The sequence below is a fragment of the Esox lucius genome, chromosome 2 (assembly GCF_011004845.1).
Source record: "Esox lucius isolate fEsoLuc1 chromosome 2, fEsoLuc1.pri, whole genome shotgun sequence".
Classification (NCBI taxonomy): domain Eukaryota; kingdom Metazoa; phylum Chordata; class Actinopteri; order Esociformes; family Esocidae; genus Esox; species Esox lucius.
In genome coordinates this window covers 34,477,958-34,505,769 of record NC_047570.1, presented here as the reverse complement: position 1 = coordinate 34,505,769, position 27,812 = coordinate 34,477,958, and the positions used below count along the sequence as shown (strand labels likewise).

General features: G+C 45.7%; 1 protein-coding gene across 8 annotated transcripts in view; it reads right to left on the bottom strand.

Moving 5' to 3' along the window:
- LOC105026500 (C-myc promoter-binding protein) overlaps positions 1-27,812 on the bottom strand; it is a 58,845-nt gene that overhangs the window by 3,387 nt on the left and 27,646 nt on the right. For 2 of the 8 annotated variants that reach the window (XM_029125199.2, XM_029125200.2), the window contains exons 11-34: positions 26,819-26,919; positions 23,693-23,908; positions 22,677-22,822; positions 21,731-21,769; positions 16,766-16,899; positions 16,340-16,472; positions 15,806-16,012; positions 15,568-15,696; positions 14,626-14,770; positions 13,397-13,525; positions 12,834-12,932; positions 11,130-11,237; positions 10,363-10,521; positions 9,763-9,891; positions 9,157-9,361; positions 8,087-8,936; positions 5,556-5,772; positions 4,819-4,901; positions 4,153-4,328; positions 3,027-3,170; positions 2,111-2,267; positions 1,611-1,871; positions 1,320-1,437; positions 1,016-1,042 (exon numbers count right to left, since the gene is read on the bottom strand). In XM_029125199.2, coding sequence (XP_028981032.2) covers positions 1,016-1,042; positions 1,320-1,437; positions 1,611-1,871; positions 2,111-2,267; positions 3,027-3,170; positions 4,153-4,328; positions 4,819-4,901; positions 5,556-5,772; positions 8,087-8,936; positions 9,157-9,361; positions 9,763-9,891; positions 10,363-10,521; positions 11,130-11,237; positions 12,834-12,932; positions 13,397-13,525; positions 14,626-14,770; positions 15,568-15,696; positions 15,806-16,012; positions 16,340-16,472; positions 16,766-16,899; positions 21,731-21,769; positions 22,677-22,822; positions 23,693-23,908; positions 26,819-26,919 — 4,112 coding nt within the window. The remainder of the gene's footprint in view (positions 1-1,015; positions 1,043-1,319; positions 1,438-1,610; positions 1,872-2,110; positions 2,268-3,026; positions 3,171-4,152; positions 4,329-4,818; positions 4,902-5,555; positions 5,773-8,086; positions 8,937-9,156; positions 9,362-9,762; positions 9,892-10,362; positions 10,522-11,129; positions 11,238-12,833; positions 12,933-13,396; positions 13,526-14,625; positions 14,771-15,567; positions 15,697-15,805; positions 16,013-16,339; positions 16,473-16,765; positions 16,900-21,730; positions 21,770-22,676; positions 22,823-23,692; positions 23,909-26,818; positions 26,920-27,812) is intronic. The other 6 variants (XM_029125201.2, XM_029125203.2, XM_029125202.2 and 3 more) reach the window with 6 other exon arrangements.

Here is a 27,812-nt window from a genome sequence, read left to right as displayed (position 1 = left end):
GTGGCTTTGAAGATCAGTTAAATGTCGTCCTTGCAGGAACAACTGTGTCTTTAGGTTCACGCTTCCACAGTGCTCAGCGGCTTTGTTAGGACTCCCATTGTTAAGTTAAAATTGTAATGTCTTTTGTTCTACGCACTCAATTCATTTGGTAATGCTCCCTGACAATTTCATCGACTTACCAAAAAAGTCCTAATGCATTTCAGTCACTACAAAAACAGCACAAAGAATATTTTGGGCACCCACAAAGGTTTTGGTAAAATCAATAAAACATCTGTTTTGATTTAAGAACAATTTGTTGGTAAAAATAAGGTGTGTAATTAAGCGGAAAGAAACGGATCTATTGTTTTCCAAACAATAAAATAACATTATGTGATTGCATCGTAATGTAATACATTTGTTTCATTTTTATTTTTAAATACAATTTCATTTAGGGGTCAAATACAATTTCCAGTGCATAACAGAAAAAAAAGTGTGTCCTGCAATCTCGCCACTCCCGCTTTCTACCACAATGCTCCGTCAACCATTAATTATTTGCCATCACGTAGGCTTGCAGGCTCCTGCCTGACCATAAGGGGTCACTAGAGGACGACGAGAGAAGGCAGCCCCGTCTAACATCCACCCATCTCCCTGAGGGGGCGGTGTTTACCCTGACCTCTGAGAGACCACAAGGGTACTGTTGATGCCACAATAACCTGGTTAACACCTGGCAGCAATGACAAGTAGATGTCATGAAAACCAGATTTTCTTTTCAATAAAAGTGATTTTCAATAATATTTTGACCGGAGAGGTCCGGCTAGGAAGAAGAAAAAGCTCTGCCGGACCGTCGCATAAAACAGTTTGAAAAAGGCTGGAGTAGATCAGAAGAGGAGAATAGAGAAGGATGGAGCAGAAAAAAGGAGAGGACAAAGGGAGACCACATGGGAGAAGAGGGAGTAGGAGAGGAGTTGAGAGGAGCAGAAAGATTAGGAGACAAAGGGAGAGCACTCAGCTGTAGGGTTCTAAAGAGAGCACTCACTGTCTAAAAACAGAGCACAATTAAGCCCTGAAAGACAGAGAACAGAGCACAACAGACGTCTGTTAGCTCACAGATAATTTCACAGTAGAGACAACGCCACATAGATCCCCAACACTTCAAAGGTTTTGCTTCTGCAAAGGCAACGAAACAAACCCTGCAAACTAGTACAGATCTGCAGTGTAAAAATCTATGCAAATGACAAGCATCATTTAAACTGTCATGTTGGCTACTGCACAGGCAGACAAAGGACTGTTAGTATTTCCCCCGGGCACAGAGAAGGGGCTCGGAGCGAACTGGCACGTACTGTGTGTGTTCCAGAGAATGTAGAAGGGTTGAACTGGGTCTTGGTGCAGCTTCAGGTTGTCCCATAGAATCTGGATCAACACGTGTTTACTGTCTTCTGACAACCACTGGATAGGGACCTGGAGTTGAGAGGGAAACGTGAGCGACACACCCGGGCGGACACGCCCCCCCCCCCCCCCCCCCAACAGACACATACCCCCACCCCACACACTGTTATTATTACATTATAATATTGCACTGTGTCTGTAAGTGCATGTCTGTTTTTCTCAGTGTGTGTGTGTGTGTTTCGTACCGTCGATCCCCTGTTGCAGTGCTCTGAGGTCAGTATGAGGCCTGGCAGGTTGCTGGGCAGGTCCAGCCGTCTGAAGTACCAGACCAGGTTCCAGTAGATGATGGGGTGGTGGTCCACCATGTCCGAAGCTGTGATGACGGGGTCTCCCTCGTTCTCCAGCAGGGACTCCAGCTCCTTCCACAGAACCAGGGGGCTCAGGTAGGGCACGGTCACCGGGTCGGGGTGGTGGAGACGCCAGTCCATGTCCACGCTCTGTGGGTCCTGGAGGGGCGGGGGCCGGAGGGTTCAAAGGTCAGAGGTCTGTTACGGATCGGCGGGGGTGTGGCCTCCGCCCTGTCATTCATGTTATTTTCAAGGAGGCCATTTATGTTATTCGCTAAGTGTCATTTCCAGCTTCCCAGGGTTATACAGTGGAAACTCGAAGGGGCTTATGGGGCCTCCCTATAATACATGTGTGTATATGTAGCAGAGGATGAGTGGGTGTTAGCGGTGTGTCTCACGGTGGCCTCGTTGAGTCGGCTGGGCAGGGAGCCAGTGGAGGGGTTGATTCTGGGCGGTTCCTCCATGGGGTTAAAGACGCTGACACTGCGAACCATGGCTGATCCCGGGGACAGCGCCCCCTGGCGGCGCTCTGGAGGTATCTCAATACACTGGGCCCTGGAGATTGATTTGAGACACACACAAATCACCAGTGTCGGGACAAGGTGAGTTCCTGGTTTCCATTGTGGATAGGTATGTGTGTATTAGGTGGCAGACAGTATTCATTAGTATATAATGTGTATTAGTGTGTAGTAATGGATTAGTATATAATGTACCTGTTGGTCCTGGGGGGGACGACGGACATGACAGTATATATAGTTTACAGTATATAGTATATAATGTACCTGTTGGTCCTGGGGGAAGGGAGACAGTATATATAGTATATAATGTACCTGTTGGTCCTGGGGGAAGGGGGACAGTATATATAGTATATAATGTACCTGTTGGTCCTGGGGGAAGTGGGACAGTATATATAGTATATAATGTACCTGTTGGTCCTGGGGGAAGGGGGGACAGTATATATAGTATATAATGTACCTGTTGGTCCTGGGGGAAGTGGGACAGTATATATAGTATATAATGTACCTGTTGGTCCTGGGGGAAGGGGGGACAGTATATATAGTATATAATGTACCTGTTGGTCCTGGGGGAAGTGGGACAGTATATATAGTATATAATGTACCTGTTGGTCCTGGGGGAAGTGGGACAGTATATATAGTATATAATGTACCTGTTGGTCCTGGGGGAAGGGGGGACAGTATGTATAGTATATAATGTACCTGTTGGTCCTGGGGGAAGTGGGACAGTATATATAGTATATAATGTACCTGTTGGTCCTGGGGGAAGGGGGGACAGTATATATAGTATATAATGTACCTGTTGGTCCTGGGGGAGGGCGGGGACAGGATTGTGGTTGGACAGGGAGTTGACACGCTCGATGTCTCGGTGTCCAGACCGGTGGACACAGAGTAGGATGACGATACAGCCTCATCTGCAGACAGACTGCTCTTCAGGAAAAACCTGAGGTGGGATGACAACAGCAATTAGTATTAAAAGTATTAATATAGTATAGAGGTGTAGTATCTAACACCAGTAATATTAATATTGTATAGAGGTGTAGTATCTAACACAATAAGTATTAATATAGTATAGAGGTGTAGTATCTAACACCAGGTATATTAATATAGTATAGAGGTGTAGTATCTAACACCAGTAATATTAATATTGTATAGAGGTGTAGTATCTAACACCAGGTATATTAATATAGTATAGAGGTGTAGTATCTAACACCAGTAATATTAATATAGTACACAGGTGTAGTATCTAACACCAGTAATATTAATATAGTATAGTGGTGTAATATCTAACACTAGTAATATTAATATAGTATAGTGGTGTAGTATCTAACACTAGTAATATTAATATAGTATAGTGGTGTAGTATCTAACACAAGACGTGTTAATATAGTGGAGAGGTGTAGTATCTAACACCAGTAATATTAATATAGTATAGAGGTGTAGTATCTAACACCAGTAATATTAATATAGTATAGAGGTGTAGTATTTAAGACCAGCAGTATTGACATTATATAGAGGTGTAGTATCTAACACCAGTAATATTAATATTGTATAGAGGTGTAGTATCTAACACCAGTAATATTAATATTGTATAGAGGTGTAGTATCTAACACCAGTAATATTAATATTGTATAGAGGTGTAGTATCTAACACCAGTAATATTAATATTGTATAGAGGTGTAGTATCTAACACCAGTAATATTAATATAGTATAGAGGTGTAGTATCTAACACCAGTAATATTATTATAGTATAGAGGTGTAGTATCTAACACCAGGTATATTAATATAGTATAGTGGTGTAATATCTAACACCAGTAATATTATTATAGTATAGAGGTGTAGTATCTAACACCAGGTATATTATTATAGTATAGAGGTGTAGTATCTAACACCAGGTATATTATTATAGTGTAGCATTTAATACCTTCCCGGACCCCGTAGGTCTCTGATCTCCACATTAAGGAAAGGTAGGAAAGGGTTTCCACAGAAGGGACAGATGGTGTTGAGGTTGGAGTCGTCTGCTGTCCATCCTGCCATGATCTCCTCATCGTAAACCAGACAGTCACAAGTCTTACACCGAGAACAACTGGAGATGAGCAGCTGGAAATAAAGCAGAGCCAAGAGGGATGCAATGGACCACACATACAGCAGAGCCAAGATGGATGATAGGCTTCGCACAAAATGGAAATTGGATTGGGAGTGGTGAGAGTTGTGTGAGATGTTCTTGGTGGAGACTGGTGTGTGAGATGTTTTGGGTGGTGAGAGGTGTGTCAGATGTTCTGGGTGGTGAGAGGTGTTAGATGTTCTGTGTGGAGACTGGTGTGTGAGATGTTCTGGGTGGTGAGAGGTGTGTCAGATGTTCTGGGTGGTGAGAGGTGTGTCAGATGTTCTGGGTGGTGAGAGGTGTGTCAGATGTTCTGGGTGGTGAGAGGTGTGTCAGATGTTCTGGGTGGTGAGAGGTGTGTCAGATGTTCTGGGTGGAGACTGGTGTGTCAGATGTTCTGGGTGGTGAGAGGTGTTTCAGATTTTCTGGGTGGTGAGAGGTGTGTCAGATGTTCTGGGTGGTGAGAGGTGTGTCAGATCTTCTAACCTCCATGGCACAGTTCTGGAAAATACTGGTGCTGCTGGTGTAGCGAGACGAACCCAAGTCTGACGGGTCTGGAAAAGGGAAGCCTGGAGGAGGAGGAGGAGGGATGGACTCATCACAAGAAGATACACACTCCCACACAAATATATACTGTACCAACCGCCCATGAAGAGCTTGTTCCTCCACCAGTTAGCCCAGCAACTATGTGCTAATGAGTGTCTGAGCAACTTCATTGAAGTGCTCCAATCAGTTTTTGAATATATACTCACTGTGCTCTGCAATAGTTAGTTTGGAAAGCTCTTCACTGCAGGTCAACCACGCCCCAGGCCATTGAGCACAGAGGTCAACCAGGCCGTTGAGCACAGAGGTTAACCCCGCCACCAGGCCATTGAGCACAAAGCTTAACCCCGCCCTAGACCGTTGACCACAGAGGTTAACCCCGCCCTTAGGCCATTGAGTACCGTGGTTAAGCCTGCCCTCAGGCTGTTGAGAACAGAGGTTAACCCCGCCCTCAGGCCGTTGAGCACAGAGGTTAACCCCGCCCTCAGGCCGTTGAGCACAGAGGTTAACCCCGCCCTCAGGCCGTTGAGCACAGAGGATAACCCCGCCCTCAGGCCGTTGAGCACAGAGGATAACCCCGCCCTCAGGCCGTTGAGCACAGAGGTAAATTACTACCTAGTCATTAATACTCCTCTTTGCCTCCAACCCTTCCCCCTCTGCCCAGTGGTACAACACGTTACCCTGCTGTCTGAGCGTGGGACTGTCCATTCTGGTCCGCACGGGGCTGGGTCTGGGTAGGCTTCTTCTGGGGCTCCGATGGGGCCCGGGGCACTTCTTCTGAGGGGAGGCGTTGGAGCCCTCTGGATCCATCAGAACCTCCTCCTCCAGGTCCAACAGGGAGGAGCAGTCAGGGTCCATGCCCAGGGAGGACACACTCAGCCGGTCACTGTTACCATCCTGCAGCGGGGGCCGGAAGAGATATCACGGATGTTCATGAAACAGAAATGAATCCGTATTCAGTGGGATACTTTAAAGTGTGTTGGAAAACATCTAGACTAATCAGTGATTTTGTTTCACTTCATTTAATATCATCCCAGGCTATTATAAAAAATTAAACACTGGAAAAACAATAATTACTAATTACGTTTTGGTTTAGCAGGACGCAAGGCACGAAGTTGAAGGACAACAAAAGTGTTTAATAAGGAAACTGAGGCGGGTAAAAAAACAAGGAAACAGCAGGAACAAGGCAGGCAGGCAAAAACACAGAGCAATGGCAGGAAAGACACAAACACAAAAAGATTAAAAGACTCAACAAAGGGCTGACAGAACTGGAAAAAACTAAATATGGTGCTAACAAGTGCTAAACAACAACAGGTGAAAACAATCAGAACACAAAGGACAGGACAGGCTACGTTTAAGAAGAAAGAAAGAATGAAAAAACAGAACAGGCTACATTCAGGGACAATTGCAAAAACTAAACGGAACAGAACAGAACCTTACAGAAGCTTTAAAAAGTTTCAGGTCACTTAGAATTTTCTGTGTTTTTTTAAAGAAAAGCATTTTTTGTCCATTAAAATTACGTAAAACTGATCAGAAATACAGTGTAGACATTGTTAATGTTGTAAATTACAGATTTTCAATGGAATATCTACCTATGCGTACAGAGCCCAATTATCAGCAACCAGCACTCCTGTGTTCCAATAGCACATTGTGTTTGCTAATCCAAGTGTATCATTTTTAAAGGCTAATTGGTCATTTGTAAACCCTTTTGCGATTATGTTAGCACAGGTGAAAATGGTTGTGCTAATTAAAGAAGCAATAAAACCTTCTTTAGACTAGTTCAGCATCTGAAGCATCAGCATTTGTGGATTTGATTACAGGCTCAAAATGGTCAGAAACAAAGAACTTTCTTCAGAAACGTGTCACTCTATACTTGTTCTGAGTAATGAAGGCTATTCCATGCAAGAACTTGCCAAGAAACTGAAGATCTCGTACAACGATGTGTACTACTTCTTCACAGAACAGTGCAAATTGTCGCTAACCAGAATAGAAAGAGGACTGCACAACTGAGCAAGAGGACAAATACATTAGAGTGTCTCGTTTGACTGGCAGCTTCATTAAATATTACTCGCAAAACACCAGTCTCAACGTCAGTTGAACAGTGAAGAGGTGACTCCAGGATTCTGGCCAATAAAAAAGATTAGATGAAAAGATTAGATAAAAAAAACACAGACACTGGATAGAGGAACAACTCTGCCTAGAAGGCCAGCAGTGAATCTACCTGGTCTGTTAACTGTAGACAGCAGTGATATGAATCTACCTGGACAGTTAACTGTAGACAGCAGTGATATGAATCTACCAGGACAGTTAACTGTAGACAGCAGTGATATGAATCTACCAGGACAGTTAACTGTAGACAGCAGTGATATGAATCTACCTGGACAGTTAACTGTAGACAGCAGTGATATGAATCTACCAGGGCAGTTAACTGTAGACAGCAGTGATATGAATCTACCAGGACAGTTAACTGTAGACAGCAGTGATATGAATCTACCAGGACAGTTAACTGTAGACAGCAGTGATATGAATCTACCAGGACAGTTAACTGTAGACAGCAGTGATATGAATCTACCAGGACAGTTAACTGTAGACAGCAGTGATATGAATCTACCAGGACAGTTAACTGTAGACAGCAGTGATATGAATCTACCAGGACAGTTAACTGTAGACAGCAGTGATATGAATCTACCAGGACAGTTAACTGTAGACAGCAGTGATATGAATCTACCAGGACAGTTAACTGTAGACAGCAGTCATATGAATCTACCAGGACAGTTAACTGTAGACAGCAGTGATATGAATCTACCAGGACAGTTAACTGTAGACAGCAGTGATATGAATCTACCAGGAAAGTTAACTGTAGACAGCAGTGATATGAATCTACCAGGACAGTTAACTGTAGACAGCAGTGATATGAATCTACCAGGACAGTTAACTGTAGACAGCAGTGATATGAATCTACCAGGACAGTTAACTGTAGACAGCAGTGATATGAATCTACCAGGACAGTTAACTGTAGACAGCAGTGATATGAATCTACCAGGACAGTTAACTGTAGACAGCAGTGATATGAATCTACCAGGACAGTTAACTGTAGACAGCAGTGATATGAATCTACCAGGACAGTTAACTGTAGACAGCAGTGATATGAATCTACCAGGACAGTTAACTGTAGACAGCAGTGAGCCCAAATCCCACCTCACCCTGGTACCTTGGTGGGCGTGTTGTAGGAGGTGGCGAGGCGGGAATACCACTGACTGGCCTTCTCAGCTACACCCTTCCCTGCGGAGAACACGCTACTCCTGAACACATCCAGGGTGGGTGTGAGGAGCTGGTCCAGGGCAAAAGAGGATGAGGAGGAGGGAGAGGGTGACACCAAATCCAGGTCTCTGTCCCTCTCTCGGCACGGGCTGGGGCGAGGGCTTGGTGTTGAGTTGGGGCACGAGGGAGAGGACCAAAGCCTCTGTCTTGCGGGCTGGGAGGGCGAGGGGGCGTGGTAGGTCCTGGAACGTGGCACCCCTCCTGCCCTCAGGGGGGAGCTGTGTGGGAGGCTAGCCCGTCTGGGGGTGGCGATGAGTGGGGGAGGTGGGTGGAGAAACAGGGGACTGGAGGGGTCCTGGAGGTCCATACTAGGGGTGCGGCTGCTAACAGGTGACCCCATGTGGTTCATGTACATTTCGATCTCCCTGGCCAGATGGTCTCGGCGGCGGGCAGTTGGGGTCACAGCCTCGTCTGTCTCTATTTCCTGCCTGTCCTCCCCGTTCCTCTGACTCTGCCGGGAGTCGGACTTGGCCGCCATTAGGGAGAGCGGATCGTAGCCCATCTCGATGCCCGTACGCTTAACGGTTCCACGCGAGGCGGAGCCCACGCCACCATAGCTGGAGCTGCGTTGCACCGTCCTTTTCCGTGATTGGCCGGTTTTAGAAACGCTCTCTGTGGTTGGTCTATCGAGGTCCAGGTCCTCCAAATCAAAGATGGCGTCTGTGTTCTTATCCTCATCACTCGAGTGCCTCCCCTCACCTTCTCCTCCCTCCTCTGGACTCCCTCTACACCTGCAGCCCCTGATAGAAGGATGAACAGATTAAGTTGAGAACTGACAAAAAAAAATAACTTGAGTACAAATCCCTGAGCATTTACTTAAAAGCATCCACAAGGAATAGAGAGGACAGTAGAAAGCACATGCTGAAGTTCCATGGTGTGATTAGACACACGATTCCCCTGTTATTCAAACATGTCTTGACCTGTTGTTACAGTAACCGTTGTCAAAGGTCAGTCAGTTACCTGGTGTTACGACCCGTCGCCACGGCAGCCCCCCTTGACCTTCCCAGCGGTAAGGTTTGAGGCCTGTTGTTCTGACTGAAACCGGTCCCATTCAGGATCCTGGCAGGGTCGGCCTCTTCCGGACCGGGTCCCGGGAACGCCATGCCGCCGCCGACCCTGTGGTCTCCACTCAGCCGGAGATCCCTCACACGCTGCCAGTCCAGGCCTGGAGAACGGAAGGCAGGAGCGGCTGGGATGTTACTCTTAAAAAATCTAGATCATGGAAAACTTATCCTGAAACAGTTTGGAGGCTATTTAACAGAGACATCTCAGATGACACCCATCACTTAGCTCAGCATGCAGATATAGAGGCACATTATCCACATAACAATTAACAGGTATGTTCTGATGGACAGTTACAGCATACAGACTCACTTCACCGTACCACAGACAGACAGATAGAGAACGAGGCAACAAACAGACCAAAAGACAGATAGAAAAAAAACACAGGCAGAAACAACAGCCAGAGACAGCCAGATTGAAACAACAGACAGAGACAGAAAGACAGAAACCGCTGACAGATAAACAGACACAGACAGTAAAAAGTAAGTTCTGGTTCTGTCTCACCACCTCCTCCCCGGCTACTGTTGTCAGCTCCTTCCTCCAGTACACCAAGGTGTTTCCTCCTCAGACTGTTGGCCTGAACAACACCGATCTCCTCCAGAGATGAGGTGAACAGGAGACCTGCTACATGATCTGAGGAGAGGACAGCAGAGAGGGATGAAAGATAACAGAGTCTAAGAAGTGTCTACTAGTCCAGACGCTACACAGTAACAGTCTACTAGTCCAGACGTTACACAGTAACAGTCTACTAGTCCAGACGCTACACAGTAACAGTCTACTAGTCCAGACGCTACACAGTAACAGTCTACTAGTCCAGACGCTACACAGTAACAGTCTACTAGTCCAGACGCTACACAGTAACAGTCTACTAGTCCAGACGTTACACAGTAACAGTCTACTAGTCCAGACGCTACACAGTAACAGTCTACTAGTCCAGACGCTACACAGTAACAGTCTACTAGTCCAGACGCTACACAGTAACAGTCTACTAGTCCAGACGCTACACAGTAACAGTCTACTAGTCCAGACGCTACACAGTAACAGTCTACTAGTCCAGACGCTACACAGTAACAGTCTACTAGTCCAGACCAACCTATTATTTACCTGTGCTGGTGGAACCCTTGGGCTCACAGGCTTCATCGTCGTAGGGATAGTTGCCCCGGACGATGCCTGAATTATGCCGTCTGAATGGGCCGTTGGCCTCTGGGAAGTCCAGGTGGGGTAGACAGTCCCCGCTGCCCTTGGCACTCTCTGTCTCTGACACTGGACACAGACCCATGTCATCATTACAACCACAACCATGAGCTAGCGTGAACACCAGAGAACACACAACGGCAGTGACACAGACCTCAGTGTAGACCTTCAGCTCCGGAAAAAAAAAATCAAGAGACCACTGAACCTTTATCTCTCCTTTCCAAAAAATTTGAAAAGTTTTGAGTGAGGAGCAGAAGTGTTCAATTTGCAGCGGCCTCTTAATTTTAACTCTTCTGTTCCTCACTCAAAATCTTCCCTTTCGATTTTCTTTGGGAAAGGAGAGAAAAAGGTGCCGTAGTCTCTGGATTTTTTCCGGAGCTGTGTAATAACATTAGACCTACAGAAGGTACGTGACTGAGCCATGAGGGGGCAGCAGAGAGTCACCCTGTTCTCCCCACAGGAGACATGTCGAAATGTTCACCCATGAGGTGCACACTACTGTTGGTCTTTGGTTCTGCCTGATCAGCAGTGGCCGTCTGGGGTTCCATGACAACGGAGGAACTGTGGCACCAGTTTGAGCCCAGGTTCCGGGTTTTGAATTCGAGCACCGTTGCGGCGCCAAACAGTCATCGTGGCTTTAACGGGAGATAATATCAAAATGACACGGCAACACTCACAGGAGCTACAGTCACTCTCCTTCTTGCTGTCCCTCTCCGTCTGGGCGGGCTCTCCTCTACGCACCTCCTCTTTAGACAGAGAGTTATAGCCCAGGTCTGACTGATCGCCTGGGAGATGAGAGGGGGAGGAAAAGAGCGTCAGTTAATGAACGAACGGTGCTCCCCTCAACCCAAACCACTGGACGTGACTACTGGATGAATGCAGAGCGGGAGGCAGAAAGTGGCAGGCGGCTCTTCCATATGACTCACACGCTTATCAAGCGTCCTGTCATTTCTCTGTCTGTTACTCAAGACAGATCACCTGCTGGTCATTTCTGCATCATTAGATCTCAATGTTGTTTCCTCCCCTGAGACGCTGAGAGAGCAGAGGGTGGCTGGTGTGTAGATGTGCATGTCTGAGGGACAGGTGCTGTACGAGACCACAGCTAAACCACAACAAATACCACAGGAACGACGCAGTGGAAGAGACATCTCATGGTATCCGTATCTAGTATTGTATATCTATTTCAGGTTCCTCTGTCAACCCCACAACCTACTCTTCCTCCCACTCCCACCCATGTATCTCGGCCGTTTTCCCTCCTCTTCCTCTCTCTCTCTGTCTTACAACCTCAATTGAACTCCATCTGAGAAAAGAGAAGTGTTTTCTAATATAAATGAATGTCCCCCATGCCAATGAAGACCTAAACTGAAATATGTCAAATTGAGGAATAAAGAGAGAGGGAGAGGTAAAGATTGCATTGCCAAGCAACCGGCCGTCTGATCTGTTGTCTTTCATCTTTCCCATCATCCTTTCTGTCTAGCTCTGTCATCTGAATAAAACATGAACCTGTCAGTGGGATCGTATGCATCTCTCTCCATCTCTCTGTGAATCTCTCCATCTCTCTGTGAATCTCTCCATCTCTCTGTAAATCTCTCCACCTCTCTGTGAATCTCTCCACCTCTCTGTAAATCTCTCCATCTCTCTGTGAATCTCTCCATCTCTCTGTAAATCTTTCCATCTCTCTGAGAATCTCTCCATCTCTCTGAGAATCTTTCCATCTCTCTGAGAATCTCTCCATCTCTCTGAGAATCTCTCCATCTCTCTGTAAATCTCTCTATCTCTCTGTGAATCTTTCCATCTCTCTGTGAATCTCTCCATCTCTCTGTGAATCTTTCCATCTCTCTTTCACCTCACCTCATCTCTTTCTACATCTCTCTCTCGATCTGTATCTTTCTCCCTACATTTCCCTGATTAAACTGTTCAATCTCTATTTTGCTCTCTGTATCTGTTGGGTTCTCTGCATGTGTCTGTCGGTCTGTGTTTACATCTGTCAGTGTGTGTGTTTGTGTGTGTGTGTGTGTGTGTCTGTTTCTCTCTACATCTGTCTGTAGGCCAACCTGTTAAAGGAGCTCCTCTAATGATCAACCAGAGACTATATACAACCCTCTACAGAACAACAACACAGTACTTCTGCTTAAAAAAAAACATCTGTAGTGTTGGGATCTTTATCATCCAAACCCTAATTTACGTCTCTATTCCAAATTTGAGACATTGTTTCATTGGTAACTGCAGCTTTTATAGTGAAGAAGAGAAAACAGCAGACAAAGAGGCACAGAGAAGAGGAGAAAAAGAGGCGATGAAAAGAAAGGCTTTGTCTGTGACACAGAGGAGGACAGAGAGGTTTATCTGAGATAGTGAGGTCAAAAAGAGGTCATAGGTCATACCTGAGTGGCGGGGGGAGTGGAGGTCAGAACCCCCCCAGTGTGAGTGACCCGATTGGCTGTCTGACCCCACACCGCCCCAGCCCCCATCTCCTTGGCTGACTGCAGCGGCACACAGACAAGGAGGGAGGGAGGGTGGAGGAGGTGGAGGAAGAGAACAAGGTGGAGGAGGTGGCAGGAGAAAATGAGAAGGTGGAGGACAGGGTGGAGGTGGAGAGCAAGGAGGAGATTGAGGAAGAGAACAGGGAGGAGGTGGAGGCCGGGGAGGAGGTAGAGGAGGTGACAGGGAAGAGACAGGGAGGAGGTGGAGGCCGGGGAGGAGGTAGAGGAGGTGACAGGGAAGAGACAGGGAGGAGGTGGAGGCCGGGGAGGAGGTAGAGGAGGTGACAGGGAAGAGACAGGGAGGAGGTGGAGGCCGGGGAGGAGGTAGAGGAGGAGACAGGGAGGAGGTGGATGGAAGTCGAGTGGAAGCAATGAGAGAGGAGGGGGAAAAAACGACATCAGACTGAGAGAAGGTGGAGTTAGACGGAGGCCCGTAATACATGATTGGATGCCACTCTGAGTACCTGTGCTATGCCTGTCGTCAGTGGGGTCCACGATGATGGTGTCAGGGGCGAAGGGGCCATGCTCGGCCGTGTTAGCATCCGCAGAGCTATCCAGGCTACCGTGACTCACCGCATCCAGGTCGCTGCCATCTGCCCAAAGACAAAGACGTTAAGAGAGGCCCGGAGGCCATTTTGGCTCCTCAAAGACAACAAGGCATTTAGAGATGCCCGGACGCCATTTTGGCTCCTCAAAGACAACAAGGCGTTTAGAGATGCCCGGACACCATTTTGGCTCCTCAAAGACAACAAGGCGTTTAAAGATGCCCGGACACCATTTTGGCTCCTCAAAGACAACAAGGCGTTTAGAGATGCCCGGACGCCATTTTGGCTCCTCAAAGACAGACAAGACAAGACTGACAGGAAAGACTGACAGACGGACAGAGAGACAGACAGAACTAGGTGTTAAGAGAGGTTCGGACGCCATTATGTCTCTTGAAAGACGACAAGGCGTTAAGAGAGGCCCGGACGCCATTTTGGCTCCTCAAAGACAACAGCCAACTGTGGAGGGCTTACACCAGTCAGTCCAATCTCCCCATGCGCACGTATCCAAAGTGCACGTAGCCAATTGTGTGATGCATTTCCAACTGTTCTTTGAAAAACAAAAACCTGAAGGATGTGGGTGTGTGCGTGGGAAACAGGTCGGAGCTGTCCACAGGCTGAATGTCAGAACAGTTCTGGGCAGTCTGGCACCCGGCCAAGGTAAATATTATGGGCTGCATCAGTACAGTGGGTTCGGATGTGTGTGTTTAAGTGACCCGTGGGTCAGTTATTTAAAAGCTAATTGCGTTTAAGCCACTTCATTTATACTCATCTGAAGGTGCAGTGCTGGTTTGTGTTGCCCCCTGCTGTGCCCAATTACTGACAACATAGTGGTCATCACACATTAAACACAGACACGGAGAGAGCTTTCCTCAACGCCAATCTTGTCTGTAAGTCTGTCAGTCAGTCAGTCTTTTCTGTCATGTTGTCTGTCTTGTCTGCCTGTCAGTCTTGTCGGTCTGTTCTGCTACACCTTCATGGGTTCAGGTTCTAATTAATTCCTCATATCTAACGTGATAAATGACATCTTGTGTTATTTGTTTGTGTGATGCATCAGGTATGTATCCAGATACCTGAATGCATACCTCACCACTGTGTCACAGCCTCTCACAACACCAGCCAGACCCAGCGCACCCCATCACCGTGGTTACCTGACAGAGGGCTCTGTGTGGGCGGAGCCAGATGTTTCCGTAGACCCTGCCTGAACTGAGCCACACCCATAACAACGTTCCTCAGCTTCATCCACAGGAAGTAACCTCCTCTGGTGCTGGAGGGCCACGTAGACTCCAACACGGCCTGGGGGAAGGAGGTGGAGATGTTGGGAGAGGAGAAACACGTTTTCCTAATTTCCCCCTGTAGGGACTGAACACAGAACCCTGGCATCGCAGGTATCGCGTTTTACATACTGAGCAACACTGGACTTATATGCTCCCACATACTCAAAAGCATAACTGCAACACACACAAATACACAGACAGACACACACAAAGACACAAATGCACATACACGCACACACACACTGATACACACACCCACACAGACACACATACACCCAGATACACACTAATTGCAATTCAGCAGCCAACACGAAAAGCTATTCCAATACTGAGAGCAGCAGCCAGTGTTGCTATCTACTGCAAGTAATCGAACAACAACACCAGGCAAATAACATGACTGAATGCACACACACACACACACACACACCGACACACACACAGAAACCGACACACACACACACAGACATCGACACACACACACACAGACACCAACACACACGCCGACACACACACACACGCAGACACACAAACACAAAGACACACACACTGACACACACAAACGCAGACACACACAAACACACATACACACAGTTCAGGAGGTGCACCACACAGCAATGTGTATTTGAGGATTGTGTTGTCATCACTACGGCACGTACAGCTGTCTCATTGAGTTCACACTGACACCTTATTCCACCTCTGTTATTGTGCTGTTATGGTGTGTCTGAGTGTGTCTGAGTGTGTCTGTGTGTGTCTGTGTGTGTCTGTGTGTGTCTGTGTGTGTCAGTGGGACACGTACAGTATTTTGAGAGGGAATACCTTGTTGTAGTATCCGTAGGTGATGGCATTGGGCTGGACGCCAGCCTTCTTCATCTCGAACAGAACCCGGACCGCCAGCACTGGCTGGCCGTACTGACCGCACAGCTGCATCAGGACCCGGTAACACACCTGGAGGGGAGACCCAAACGGATATGTGACGAATCCCAAACGGTCAGCGCCCTCTGACGGTACCGGCCCGTCCACAACGACGAACCATGACCCCTGACCCTTCACCTACCTCATCGGGGGGCTGAAGCTTCTTGGCCTGCATCTTCCGCAGGACGTCATAGGCGGTGCGCAGCGCCCGCACCTTGGAGTGGCACACCTTGACGTAGGCCGGGAGGCAGATGAACCACAGGCCGTAGCAGTGGCGCAGAAGACACTTGGACCACATCTGGGGCACGGCCGAGTACCTCTTTGATGTCTTCTGGGACAGCTTGATCTCCTGGAGGGGGGGAGGGGCCAAAAGACGGCAGGGTAAACTCAGACGGGGGGGGGGGCACAACAACAACACCAGAACTTACACCTTCTAAACAGCGTTTGGGTGTGTGTTGAAGTGTTTGAGAGAAAGAGTGTGTGTGAGCATGTGTGTGTGAGTGTGTGTGATAAGAGTTTGTGAGTGTGTGAGAGTGTGTGTGTGTGTGTGTGTTAAGAGTTTGTGAGTTTGTGAGAGAGTGTGTGTTAACGTGTGTGTGTGTTAGCATGTGTGGGATAGCGTGCATGTGGGCGTGTTTGTTAGTGTGTAAGACTGTTTTTGGCTGTGTGTGCCGACCTGTTTGGTGCGTCTGAACATGGGTGCGGGGCTGGTGGGACAGCTCTGACGGGAGGCCAGGCGAGAGGCTTTGGTCTGGAGACCCTCTATGGGGTCAAACAGATCCACGTTCAACACTGGGAACCCTGAGTAGCTGGAGGAGGAAGACCAGGTCAACACACTATCAAGGTGAGAGGTGGCAAATGTACCTAACCCTAACCTCAATGACCTATATACCAAACCATAACCTAACCCTAACCTCAATGACCTATATACCAAACATTAACCTAACCCTAACCTCAATGATTTATATACCAAACCTAAACATAACCCTTACTCCTAAATCTAAACCTTAATGCCTGAATTTCTAAACCTAACCCTAAACTTAACCCCAAGCCAGATAAAGCTTCTTGTTAAAGTGAGGACCGGCCAAAAGTCAGTAGTCACCTGTAGCAGAGAGGGTACTCCTCTCCTTCGGCCAGAGGAGGAAGTTCTGGCGGCGTGATGAAAACTGTGTGCTCGCTGCGCTGTGATTCGTCGATCTCTATCAGCCTGGTCTCATCTGGCCTATCGCTGTCCACCTGGTGGGAGGGACATAGAAAGGTGAATGTGCTGGTAGGAAACTAGACCTCAGTGTAGAACATAAAAGGCTAAGCAATGTAGTCAAGATACCAGACTCCTTTTATATAACAGGATATAAACATTCACCTAGTGTTTTAGGAACAGTAGCCTTCTAGCTCTGAGTAACCGTGCAAAATGAATAATGAGGAGAATACGACATGTCACAGTTATCACAATTCTTTTGTACTTCAACAGAAACATTTCCCTCTGATGATAACTGAATACAATTATCACTGTAGCTGTGACAGGAACACATCCCTCTCTTTTCTCTGGTCTCTCTCACTCGCTCTCTCCCCGCTGAAGGCATTATAATGGAACCAATACTACAGCATCAGCCGGAGTGCTTTTGTAATGGATGTCTCTATCTGGTCCTCCCTTCTCCGATGGACTGAGCCTGTCTCTGTGGGCCGATGAGCACCATGTGGATACTGAGAAACACTGACGAAGACTAGAAATCAAATACAGAGTGAGACAACCAGAACTTTAGTCAGCTGCACGTTTAGCCCAAAGCAGCTGAGCTCTCTTTCTTACCTTGTGTCTCTTTGACTCTCACTCTAACTCTCTGTGTCTCTCTCTGACTCTGTTTGTCTCTCTGACTCTGTCTCTCTCTCTCTGACTCTCTCTCTGATTCTGTGTCTCTCTCTGACTCTCTCCCTGACTCTGTGTCTCTCTGACTCTGTGTGTCTCTCTCTCTGACTCTGTGTCTCTCTCTGACTCTGTGTGTGTCTCTCTCTGACTCTGATTCTGTGTGTTTCTCTCTGATTCTCTCTCTCTGATTCTGTGTCTCTCTCTGACTCTCTCTGACTCTGATTCTGTGTGTCTCTCTCTGACTCTCTCTCTCTGATTCTGTGTCTCTCTCTGACTCTCTCTCTCAGATTCTGTGTGTCTCTCTCTGTCTCTCTCTGACTCTGTGTGTCTCTCTGACTCTGTGTCTCTCTCTCTGACTCTCTCTCTGATTCTGTGTCTCTCTCTGACTCTCTCCCTGACTCTGCATCTCTCTCTGACTATGTGTGTCTCTCTCTCTGACTCTGTGTCTCTCTCTGACTCTGTGTGTGTCTCTCTCTGACTCTGATTCTGTGTGTCTCTCTCTGACTCTCTCTAATTATGTGTGTCTCTCTCTGACTCGCTCTCTCTGATTCTGTGTCTCTTTCTCTGACTCTGTGTGTCTCTCTCTGACTCTCTCTCTGATTCTGTGTGTCTCTCTCTGACTCTGTCTCTCTCAGATTCTGTGTGTGTCTCTCTGCCTCTTTTGGTCTCTCTCTCTGTTGCTTTGGCGTCAGTTCTGACTGAATGGAAAGTAGATAATGAAGTCTGGCTCCAAAGAGAAGGGAAATATTAGTAGATAAAACTCCACTTGATACTATAGGCTTTCTGCTATTACACTGAATGGTGAGGAGAAAAGAAAACAAAGTGTCTGTAACTGCTTGGGATTTAGATGAATAACCCACAATAAAACAGGTGAGGCATTTCATTCTGCGAAGAGCTGAAGAAGACGGGAGGATTTATTTAGTGAAAACAGATCGATGAGAGGTTGAGGGGTTGCTGCTGAAGCGTTATTTGTTTAATTCAGACGTTGTTTGTTTATTCAGCCTCAGACTAGACTGACTGTGCAGACCTGGCTGTGACCTTTATGAATGTAACAGATTGTGTGGAACATAAATCATTGCAATGTTAGTGTGAAATGGAATGTTTGAACATGCTGAAACACTCACACAACACTGATTAAGATCCACTCTGCTTTACTACTTCGTATGATGACTACGAAGATACAACAATGAGGCAAAAATCTCCAGAAGTTCGAAGCTCTAACATTTTGTTGAGGTACAACATTTGAAAAAAAAAAGCCACCAATGCAAATTCCCAGTGAAAAACCTTAAACGGTCGACCTGAGAGACTTAGAGAAAGAGTCTAACAGGGGGACAGAGAATACTATGGTTTAATCCTGTCAGTTAAAGAAATGGAGTGAATGTCATAGGACGATCCTTCTGGGGAGTAAACCCAGGGAAGGCGGGAGGCTAATCACCTCTGAGTGGTGATTGGCTTTGGATCCTGGCATATACAACTGGCTCTCTCTCTTTTTCTGTCACCCCACCTCCCCCACCACGCCTGCCTCCCCTCTTTTCCTCCGTTCTTGCATGCTTCTCTCCCTGCCAAATAGTAGTAAACCAAGGTGACAGTCTGAGCTGACAGAAGCCAAGTTGTAATGTGTTGTCAACACTGTAGACAAACAGCTTGGCACAGCAGGTATCACTTAATCAGCACAGAGACACCAACACCATATCCTCTAATTCTCTAGCTATGAACATCAACACCAACACCATATCCTCCACTTCCCTAGCTACCAACACCAAATCCTCTATTCCTCTAGTTACCAACACCATATCCTTTATTCCTTTAGCTACCGACACCAACACCATATACTTTATGCCTCTAGCTACCAACACCATATCCTCAACTTCAATAGCTACCAACACCATATCCTCTATTCCTCTAGCTACCAACACAATTTCCTCTATTCCTCTAGCTACCAACATCAGCACCATATCCTCCACTTCCCTAGCTACCAACACAATATCCTCTATTCCTCTAGCTACCAACACAAACACCATATCCTCCACTTCCCTAGCTACCAACACCAACACCATATCCTCCATTCCCCCAAATACCAACACCATATTATCTACTTCCCTAGCTATCCACAACAACACCACATTCTCCCATCCCCTAGCTACCAACACAATACCCTCCATTCCCCTAGCTACCAACAACGTATCCTTCACTCCCCTAGCTATCAACAGCCTGAGTAATAGAAAGGGCTATTTTCTGTCCATGGGAACATTAAATTAGAATGCTTTATTTTCCAGCATTGTGGAGATTTGTCCCTGGCTTCTACACATTCTACACAGTGAACACCCTGAGAGCAGGAGATCTTCACGATCATTAAGTAAACTTCACCAAGTATAAACACGGCAGGACCAGTGCAGTAGGCTGCTGATATACGTTACATCACTGGTCCGACAGTGTGACAGATTCAGTACCAGTCTGAGGAAGGAGGACAGCAGAGTTAGACTATCACAGCTCAACGGAGGGTATGATGGGAACAAGAATCTTGCTTTTAGATTATTTAAAGATGGCGTAAGCGGGGTCATCATTGTTTTAGTTTGGTGTTTTGTTTATCGCAGCAATGATGTAAAAGGGAGAAATCAAAAGCGGGTGTTCGTTGAAAACTGGTTTAACTAAGACAGCAACTTCTTAACAATTCTTCATGGGCCTTTCCAAACAGATTCCAGGAGCCTGTGTTAGTCAGTTCACCCTGACTCTGGAGTACTGCATGGTGTAATGCCTGTGGAAAAGGAGAATGTGCTTGAGCTTTTCTCTTTTATCGTCTTAAAGAAATATAGCTACAATCAAGGGCTTGGTGTCCCAAAAGGCCCAAGGCCCATCCATGCTTTTATCTCTAGAAGGGTTGACTACAGTAATGTGGTCTTAAATGGACTCCCCAAAAAGACTGTAAAACAGCTGCATCTCATTCAGAATGCTGTTGCTAGAATGTTAACCCAGGACCAAGAGAACAGAGCACATCACTTACATCTTTGCACTGGCTTCCAGTCAGTTACAGAATAGATTTTAAAGTGGTGCTTTTAGTCTATAAATCACTGAACGGTTTAGGCCCCGAATACATTTCTGATATGTTTAAGAATTATAAACTGACTTAGGCTCTTAGATCCATGAACTCAGGTCAGCTAGTAGCGCCCTGATGACCAAACTAGACATTGCAAAGCTATGTTTAGCAGTTATGCCGCATACAACTGGAACAAACTACCAGAAGATCTTAGACCCAAATGTAAAAAAAATTAATCCAGGAAAACACTTCTCTTTTCCCGTGCCTATGACTAAGAGCTTAAACTTAACCACACTGTTAGCCTTACAGCTTTTATAGTTACATAGTTTCCTCATGGAATCTAATACGGAATCTACCAGTTTAGTATATGTTTTCATTCAATTTGGTTTTTATTATCTATGTAAAGAACACAGAATTATGTATGTCTTTATTCCAGTATTTGTTTTTATTCTATAGTATTTTCTTTTTTTCTCTTTCTTTGAATTGTTTCCGAGTATGAATTGTGCTATATAAATAAACTTGCTTGCTTTCTACAGGAGGGAATTACATAGCAGAGAAACAGAGAGTAACAGAGAGAGAGGGAGAGACAAGGAGAGAGAGACGGAAGTAGTTAGAGCTTCAACAGAAGGATTAGTCAGCCACCCCGGTCCTCTGAGCTTTCTGTCGTAGTTCACAGTAAGTACACTGATAAAATGGGACCCCGGTAAACAGTGCTTTTTTATGGATGCAAATTCAGCCAAAGAGTGAGACAGAGATGTTGTAACCTCACATGGAAAGAGACCCCTCTTTGATCACACACAGGATCACACATAGGCTCACACACAGGATCACACACAGGATCACACAGGATCACATTTAGGATCACACACAGGATCACATTTAGGATCACACATAGGATCACACACAGGATCTCACACAGGATCACACACAGAATCTCACACAGGATCTCACACAGGATCTCACACAGGATCACATTTAGGATCACACACAGGATCTCACACAGGATCTCACACAGGATCACACACAGAATCTCACACAGGATCTCACACAGGATCTCACACAGGATCACATATATCCATATTGCGTGAAACAGTAGTGAGTAAAAAAAACTGTAATCCTGCAAGAGAGATAACGTGAGAGATGGGAAGAATGAACCAAGTCACACTCACCTTAACTCCTTTGTCTGCACTGCGCTCGGAATTATAGAGCTGGTCACAAAGAGAGGAGAGAAAGGAGGAGAAAATGGAGGCAGAGAGAAGAGCGAGAAAGAAAAGAGGAAGAAGAGAGGAGAAAGACGTCTAATTAGTCAGGTGAAATATAACAGTGCTGATTGGACTAGGCTGGACCAGGACAGTGGTCTGATTGGACAAGGACAGTGGTCTGATTGGACAAGGACAGTGGTCTGATTGGACAATGGCTGGTGGTTCCGAGGAGATGTTTGAGGACCACTGGGAAATGGCTAGCTATATGTTCACCTTATCCAAAATGGATTGACATCTATTTCTACTGATGCATTTGCCAATGTTGAAATCATTGGTACCAATCATATAAACCAAAGCAGTCCTTGTGAAGGCTGATACATGTATTGATACATAGTGTTCTAAGTGAAACAGCCAGCAACATCTGTCCAACTGAGACTGGTTGATACACACTATGACCAATATTATGGGAGGACATTGGTGTCAGATGACAAACAGATGTCACGATCAACTGGAACAATATCTGTGCTGTTGTGCTGTTGTGTAAGCCAAAGGCTTGGACCAGCTAAACTGGTAGACAACATTGGTGCTTGCAAACACATTTGCCTGAAAAGGGCTCAAGACTTCTGCCTAACCCGGCCATCTGGGGTTGGAGGTGATGGATGTGTGAACGAGGAGCCTCACCTGCGGAAGAAGCTGATATACCTGACAGGGACAATCGTTTCACAGGGAATACAGGCGTACAATTATGTTTCATTGTAGTCGTCGCTCTTATCTGGGGCGACTAACTGCGCATTTATCCCAAGTCAGCAAGGTGGGAACGACCCGGGAACAGTAATTGCATTTTGACTCAACGGTAAGTAGCTGTCAGCTGAGTCAGTAAGCAGGGTAATGGTATTATCAGCTCAACAGTCACCTTGTCCACGCAGTCGTCGAAGAAGGCCAGGCTGGCGTCTTTGTCTGAGACAAAGGAGCACTCCTCGATGAACCGGATGAACATCTGCGTCTTCGTCATCAGAGAGTAGAACTTCTGGTGGGAACGGTCCCGGCTCTTGAGAAACCCTGCGGGGGGCATTAGAGCCATATGAGAACTACGGAGGAACCCCCTCCGAAACGTGTAGCAGAACCTCAGGGTCGTTTCCACCTCAAGACCCCGGCGGGAGAAACGCTGTGCCGTCGTTCAGCTGTTGACGACGGCCACACCCCGACCCAGTAAGCGATGAAGCCCCTTGGCTACGGCTAGCTATAGTCATCTGTCAAAGTTAAATGCTGTGCGGCCGCCTGTGAACTGGAGCCGGAATGAGATAACCTCCCCTAAGGACACTGCCAGCGTAACATAGGCCAACGACTGTCTCCAGGCCAGACCCCCCCCCCCCCCAAACGATCTCTGGAGAATAAAACAGCTGCAGCTAGCTAGGAACAGCATCCTCCTTCCTATAACAATGCACTACTCGATCATCAACAGCTTGCAGAAGCAGTGCATTAAATGCATTCCGAGAAAATGCATTAAACAACAGCGCCCGGGGGGGGTACAGACGGGCTGCGCAAGAGAGCGAGACGCTGGATATTTACGTTACTATGACGGCAGTGAAAAACGAACCTGAAGCCTGGCGGCCTCTCATGGAGCCTTGTCCCCTACACAGCAGACTCCTTTAGACCAGAGCCCCATCAGCCTCTGTGGAAGCAGTGCATTATGGGGGGGCAGAACAGGGCGTAATTTGGGAGTTCGCCAGGCCCATTACTCACCACCGTCATAATAACGTCCCCGTGATGTAATGCTTCAGACAACGCCCTGAAATAATGGTCAACAAATGGGCACAGACCCCAGTGTAGACAGCTCGCTTTCGCAACCCCTCCGACCAAAACAACATGTGGCCCGCAGGGCTTTGGTCCGGCCCACGTGCACAGACATAAACGAGGTGCTGCGTTCACCTTGCAGGTCGAAGAGAGAGGATGCGTCGGTAGCCTTCTCGGACGGCGCCTGCGTGATGGGTCTCAGGTAGGAGCGGTAGCCTCTCAGGATGGCGGCCATGAAACGCAGGAAGGCCTCCTGTATCTCCATGTCCAGGGTGTGGAGGCTCTTCCCACATGCCAGCTCTGCACAGTCACTCACACTTAGGTCTGACAGGCCATCAGGACGCTGCTGACCTGCAGGAAACAATGGTAAATACAATTTGGTCATGTGGACCTGGGGAATCAATGAAAAACTGTGATATTGGTTACGCTAACTGGGAAAACCATTAGAAAGCTGGGATGTAGTTTGCGTACATTTTAAAATCCTTCCTGAATCGAATCCTATTACTCTAGCTATGTATTCGTTTTATAAGTACTGTACTAACAGTTCCTCAGGAATTGAGCGCAATTTGGAAAGCAACACTGGCTCTCGTGTCGTTTTCCAGAACCGAAGGGGAAATGCATTGAAATACAGTTCTATGAAACTACAGGAGACTAGCAGTTCTCAATCCCGAAACCTGCCTCAAACACACGGGACATACTGTGAAAGGTGCCTTCTTGACACTGGCTTTGGCTTCTGTCGGTTGGTTTTTGTAATAGATGGAGGATTCATTTGTTTACTTATGATTGAAGTTAGTTTTTCTTCTGCCCGCCAAAAGCCAAGGCTCTACCTGTATCTGCTTGTAGCTCTGCCAAGTTATATTGATGTTCGATATTCACCTCCTTGAACGTTAAAGCACCGGCCTGATATATTTTCAGCCTCACTGCCTCTCAGAATCAGCAATTACCTGATTTGTATACATCTGAATGAGTGGTAGGCGGAAGGTTTACTGGTGGCTGGGTTATAAATAACATAACTGACATAATGGGAACAAAATGGAGGAGGTGGAAGAAAGGAGAGAAAGGAAGAAGCGGGAGATTGTAAAGTGAAGAGGGGAGAGTGAGAGAGAAGAGAGAGGAAGGGAGATTGAGAAAGGTAGAACACGAAGGGGAGAGAGAGAGGGAGGGAGAGAGAAGGACAAAGTGAGAAAAATGGAGGATGAGATGCTTTGAATTTGAAAGAGGGAGGTAAAAATGGGGAGAAGCACATTGTGTCCAAGACAATTCTACATTACACAGGCCAGCCATTGGATATATTAATACAAGCACCCCATTTCATTAATGCAGGCCTACAATCAGTTTAATTAATGCAGGCCTACAATCAGTTTAATTAATGTAGGCCTACAATCAGTTTAATTAATGTAAACCTATCATCAGTTTAATTAATGTAGGTCTACAATCGGTTTAATTCATGTAGGCCTACAATCAGTTTAATTAATGTAGGCCTACAATCAGTTTAATTAATTTAAACCTACCATCAGTTTAATTAATGTAGGCCTACAATCAGTTTAATTAATGTAAACCTATCATCAGTTTCATTAATGTAGGCCTACAATCGGTTTAATTCATGTAGGCCTACAATCAGTTTAATTAATTTAAACCTACCATCAGTTGAATTAATGTAGGCCTACAATCAGTTTAATTAATGTAAACCTATCATCAGTTTCATTAATGTAGGCCTACAATCGGTTTAATTCATGTAGGCCTACAATCAGTTTAATTAATTTTAACCTACCATCAGTTGAATTAATGTAGGCCTACAATCAGTTTAATTAATGTAAACCTATCATCAGTTTCATTAATGTAGGCCTACAATCGGTTTAATTCATGTAGGCCTACAATCGGTTTAATTAATGTAGGCCTACAATCAGTTTAATTAATGTAAACCTATCATCAGTTTAATTAATGTAGGCCTACAATCAGTTTAATTAATGTAAACCTATCATCAGTTTCATTAATGTAGGCCTACAATCGGTTTAATTCATGTAGGCCTACAATCGGTTTAATTAATGTAGTCCTACAATCGGTTTAATTCATGTAAACCTACCGTTAGTTTTATTAATCTAGAAGTACTGTCGGTTTTATTTATACAGGCCTAACGTTTTATTAATGTAAACCAACTGTATATTTTATTAACATAGGCCTACTCTATATTTTATAAATATAGGCCTACTGTTGGTTTTATTGATATGGCCCTACTGTCTATTTTATTAATATAGCCCTACTGTTTTATTAATATTGGCCCACCCGCCGTTTTATTAATGTAGACCTATTGTCTGTTTTATAAATGTAGACCTATTGTCTGTTTTATTAAAATAGTCCTACTGTCAGTTTAATTAATATAGACCTACTGTATATTTTATTAGCATAGGCCTACTCTATATTTTATAAATAAAGTCCTAATGTTGATTTTATTGATACAGGCTTTCTGTCTATTTTATTGATGAAGGCCTACTGTCTATTTTATTAAAATAGTCCTACTGTCTGTTTAATTAATATAGACCTACTGTATATTTTATTAATATAGGCCTACTGCCTGTTTATTAATATAGGCCTACCGACGGTTTTATTGATTTAGGCCTACCAACAGTTTTATTGATATAGGCCTACCGACGATTTTATTAACATAGCCCTACTGTCTAATTTATTGATATAAGCCTACCAATGGTTGCATTAATACAGGCCTATCGGTTTTAATCTGTACAGTTTTACTGACTCAGGAAAACAGAATTTAGAACTACTACTACTACTATTGTGGCATATTCAGATTTTTTATTATCACAGAAATAACGTCCATGTAAACAGAAAATAAATGATTGCACAACTGTAAGAAGCATAACGACTCAGCTTGAAAGAATCCCCTTTTCATAGCCGACTTTGAAAAATAGTTTTAGGGATCCTGCATGGTTGCCTGGCGCTGATTAGTCTTGTACTACATTTAAATTTTAGTCACTTAGCAGACGCTCTTATCCTGAGGGACTTACAGTAAGTTCATGCGTTTTAAGAGAGCCAGGTGAAACGACCCCACAGCTTGGTATTGAGTGCATTCTATTCAGTGAATTAAATATCAGCAAAAGTCAGCACTGGAAAAAAGACCATACAAATAATAAACATAATAAGCAAAGGCTAGAAAATCCATTTCAGTCAGATGTGGCCGCCAGGCTCTAGCTGACCCAGTGTATTGAATGTGAGACCTGCATTAAACCATCCAGACACTCCACTCACCATCCACCAGCTGCTGGTAGAGATTGCTCAGCACATTCATGAGGTTTTTACACGCTTTCTTTGGCAGGATCTTCCACGTCAGGGCCCTCTTGTCTTCGATGCTGGACAGAGAAACACACAGTCAGCCCTCCTGCGGTGCTACAGGGGTGTAGCAGGGCCCCAAAACAAACAACGGGGTGGCGGCAGAGGGCAGGTGACCACCCTGGTACTGCAGATGAGAATGGCATGCTGACTGACTGACTGGCTGGCTGGCTGGCAGTTTCAAAAAATAGTTGGCCAGTTGACTGACTCGCTTACTGATTGGCCAGCTGAAAAATAAAACCTTACAATAACCTGGTTGCATCAGTGTGCACTCCCTCTTATAACTGGGGATGTGGCTGTGTTCAGAATTAACCAATCACATTCAAACTCATGTTAAATAGAAGTCATTACACATCTGCCATCATTTAAAGTGACTCTGATTAATCACAAATAAAGTTCAGCTGTTCTAGTAGGATGTTCCTGACATTTTCTTAGTGGCCTCTCAGAGCAAAAGCCATGGTCCGGAGAGGGCATCCAAAACATCAGAGGGATCTCATTGTTGAAAGATATCAGTCAGGAAAAGGGTACAACAGAATTTCCAAAGCATTAGATATACCATGGAACACAGTGAAGACAGTCATCATCAAGTGGAGAAAATATGGCACAACAGAGACATTACCAAGAACTGGACGTCCCTCCAAAATTGATGAAAAGACGAGAAGAAAAATGGCCAGGGAGGCTTCCAAGAGGCTTACAGCAACATTAAAGGAACTGCAGGAATTTCTGGCAAGTATTGGCTGTGTGCTACATGTGACAACAATCTCCCGTATTCTTCAAATGAATGGGCTATGGGGAAGGGTGGCAAGACGGAAGCCTTTTCTTACAAAGAAAAACATGGTCTGATGAAACCGAGGTTGAAGTTTTTCAAAAGGTATGTTTGGCTCAAAAACAACACTGAACCATCACCCAAAGA